The following is a 3,673-nucleotide window of genomic DNA, read 5'->3' on the forward strand; positions in this document are numbered from 1 at the left end:
AGCAGCCTCAGGGGCAAGTATATCATTACAGCCCGGCTGCTCAGAGAGAAACCACCTAAACCCATCCTCGGGGACAAGCGCAGCTTCTGCAGCCACCCAGGAGCCCGTCTGGGACACCTGCAAGGCCCGGCCGAGACTCTCCCGCTAGCTTTCTCCACGCTGGGATCTCCTGGCCACAACTCTGTTCCCATCTCTACACGCGCGCTGCCTGCGACAGCCTGGGCAGGACAACACCCCAGCCTCGGAGGTGGCCAGGAGCGTGCTCGGGAGGGAAGGCTCTATGGGGGCCAGGCAGTCACGGGCCAGCTCCAGGGACAAGGGCTCCAAGAGGATGCTGCTCCTGGGGAGGAGGCAGAAGTTTTCTCCGTGGGACGACATCCTGCTTTCGGGAAGGGACCCGCGGTCTCTGCTGAAGCGGGGCATGCGCCATGTTAGCTTCAGCCTGGTCACCAAAGGAATGACAGACATCCCCGACTTTCTGTGGGGCTTGTCTGAGGTCCAGAAACTCAATCTGTCTCACAATCGACTCCGGGTGCTCCCTCCCGAGGTGGGGAAACTGACTCGGATCGTGGTCCTGAACTTGTGCGGGAACCACCTGAAGAGTCTGCCCCGGGAGGTCAGCCTCCTGCAGAGCCTCAAGGTCCTGTTTGTCAACATGAACTGCCTGACCGAGGTGCCGGCCGAGCTGAGCTTGTGCAGAAACCTGGAAGTCCTGAGCTTGTCGCACAACTGCCTGTCCCAGCTGCCCGCCAGCCTCGCCGACCTTTCCAGGCTGAGGAAGCTGAACCTCAGCAACAACTACTTTGCTCACATCCCCATCTGTGTGTTCTCGCTGAAGGAGCTGGATTTCTTGCACGTGGGCTCCAATCGCCTGGAAAACATTGCCGAGAGCATCCAGTGCCTGGCCAGCCTGCAGATCTTCATCGCGGAGAGCAACAACATCCACTCCTTCCCGAGGTCGCTCTGCCTCATCACGAGCCTGGAGCTGCTGAACTTGAACAACAATGACATCCAGACCCTCCCGGACGAGCTCTACCTGCTGCGCAGACTGGCCAAGATCGCGTGGAACCCCATGGACAAAGGGCTGCACATTTCCCACAACCCTCTGGCCAAGCCCCTGCCGGAGCTGGTGGAGGGGGGCCTGGAGATGCTCTTCGGCTACCTGAAGGACAAAAAGCACAACTGACATGGGCACCGGAGGCGCGGACGGGACCAGCTCACCTGGACCGTCAACCGGGGTACTTCTCTCATCTAAACTTTCTCCTCTTGCCGTTCGTGTCTGTCAGTGCTCTTGTTAGTATTTGCTAAATCGTTGTGGAACGTTCATCCTAGGCAGGTGTTTGCCTTAACTTTGTATGTTCTTAATAACCTCCAGGATAATATCATACGTTCATCTCATTCTCTACATAAATTCAAACAGGCGTTTGGTTTTCTCCAAGGAGAACTAATTGCTCTGATTCTTCTGAGAAGTAGTGAGACCCAGCTCTTGGAGTAGTGGACAGCAGGTCTGAATTCAATATAATTCAAAAGTCTAATATTTGCTAAGTATGTCCTGTGTGCCAAGTATGGTGTGAGGCGTTGAAACCACCTGGTTTCAGATGGTTTCTGCTTTGTACTGGCAACTGGTGGCCAGGTGGCCGCAGCAAGACGTGTTCCTCAGTCAAGCATTACTTGGGACCAAAAAGCAAGCCAGAGCTGTGCTCTGTCGCCAACGACCAAAACAGGCAGTGCTTTCCCCTGGGGTTCCGGGGGAACGATCATAGGAATTTTTTCTTTCAAACGGCTGTGCAGTAATACATTGCTCATGTTTATGTCTGGTGGTGAGTAACAGAACCAATAAAGATGAACCAATATTAATGTGTAGTTTCAACCTTCCTTCCCAGTCCTCTTCACCCATAGTCATATCCCTGAACCTCTTTGCTAGACACTAGCCAATAGTGAACCTATCACACTCTAGTGCCACTTCTCTGTTACTATGTCTGCCCTCTCATACATAAGCTACTAACTGGGATAATTTGGCCAAAAATGTCCCAGAGGCAGGGAAGAGGAGGTAAGGCATAGACTAGCTGCACAAAAAGTAATTACCTTTTCAAAAGTCAGAGGAGGGCATTAAAAAATTAGTTTAGTTACACTTAAAAGCTCCTTGGACAAAAGCCTTTATAAAAATATTAAGCTTGTTTTGTTTTTTATTTTGAGTACATAGCTGTTAGCTAAACACAGACACCAGGACAAGCGATGACAGTGTTCCTGCACCAAAGATCATTGGACCTTACTGCTAGGGTAGCAGCCAAGAGCCCCAATACATTAACATTTATTCAAAGAATTAGAATGAAAAGATGACAGTGAAGAAAATTCAATACCTTCAGGTCAGGGAAGCCAATTGCTCTGGTTTCTTGGCACATTTGTCTACAGAATTATAGTAAACAATATCAAGACTTGTATAACTTCTTAATACTCTTAGTTCAATTCCACTAAGCTTATATTTCTTAGCACCTTCTCCAGCCTGGGCACTGGGCTGGGAACCCAAGAGGAACGACACCCTGCTCCTTCTTCCAGGGAGCTCACAGCTCAGTGAAGGAGACAGACCCACGTGGTTTCTAGCGCAAGTTGTGATTCCTGCTACGGAGACATCTAAGCAAGGGGCTGAGGCAAGAGCAACGCGCTGCATGGCGTGGACTTAACTGAGCCCCAGAGTCTCAGTAAGCAAAGAACACAGTTGGGATGGGCCCGTAAACCCTCCATTCATTGCAGCAGTTGAACCCTAGTTCCTTCCCCCCGCTCATTCCCTCACCCCTCTCGGAAAGAGTGGCTGAGGCAGTGAGTAGCTCATTCTCAAGTTCTGCACTTAGGCAATTTTACTGCGGAAACTTACTTTTTTAAAAAGCTGCTCAAAAGGGATCCATATAACTCATTCATAGGAGCAAGAGGATTTTCCCAACAGACCCCAAAGTCAATTTTCCCATCATAAAAGAATGAAGCCAGTTCCTGCTGTTATCATCAGATACCGCAGTTCCATTAGCACATTTGTGCGTGAGCTCCTCTGTCCAACCCTCACTCGCAGATGGTACCAGTGTCATTTGCAGGCAGCTGAAGCAGTCTCTTCCTGACTCCCCCTCCAGCAGCAACTGGAGGCTCCGTATCCTCGCCAGGCACACACAGGCACACTCCAAAATCCTCCCCCACGTTAGCTTGCTGGAGCCAAGACTATTTAAAGACATGGGTGGAATTCTTACTTGACCTCCCGAATCAGTGGGAAATTGCAGGGCGAGCCTTGCTCTGCAGAGCTGGGCAGGTCACTGACTGCAGCTCTGGCCGCGGCACACGCAGCTGTCAGACAAACACCCGCGAGCGCCAGGATCATGCCTGCTAGTGCTGCTGCTGAAGAGCCGCTCGGGCTCACGCTGAATTTCCATGACCTTGCGATGGGCGGAGGCGCAGGCGGGGACAGCAGCGCCACACTCGTCCTGCTGAGCCATCATTTTATTTCCTCTCCTCGCCTTTTCAGTCACTTGATCCTACAGTAACTCTACTCCAGGGAAAGAATGTCACCATATTTTGAAGGTGACCCAAGAGCTCATTATACTTTTTATAAGGAAAAAAATGGTATCAATTTGGTTGTCAGCTTCCATTGGTGCCTTTCAGAAGTATGGTAGTGAGGGTTTCTTTGTTAATA

The 3,673-nt window shown here is 51.0% G+C and overlaps 1 protein-coding gene across 1 annotated transcript; it reads left to right on the forward strand.

Moving 5' to 3' along the window:
* Nucleotides 1-234: 234 nt before the first annotated feature.
* On the forward strand, nucleotides 235-1,186 carry LRRC30 (leucine rich repeat containing 30). Its single transcript, XM_069468256.1, has one exon. The coding sequence runs from the start codon at nucleotides 281-283 to the stop codon at nucleotides 1,184-1,186; it is 906 nt and encodes a 301-aa protein (XP_069324357.1). The 5' UTR covers nucleotides 235-280.
* Nucleotides 1,187-3,673: the final 2,487 nt, after the last annotated feature.

The sequence above is a fragment of the Eulemur rufifrons genome, chromosome 5, assembly GCF_041146395.1.
Source record: "Eulemur rufifrons isolate Redbay chromosome 5, OSU_ERuf_1, whole genome shotgun sequence".
Taxonomy (NCBI): domain Eukaryota; kingdom Metazoa; phylum Chordata; class Mammalia; order Primates; family Lemuridae; genus Eulemur; species Eulemur rufifrons.

Bases quoted from the DNA above. Each gene is read 5' to 3' on its own strand.
- LRRC30 (XM_069468256.1), top strand. From the start codon at position 281: ATGGGGGCCAGGCAGTCACGGGCCAGCTCCAGGGACAAGGGCTCCAAG.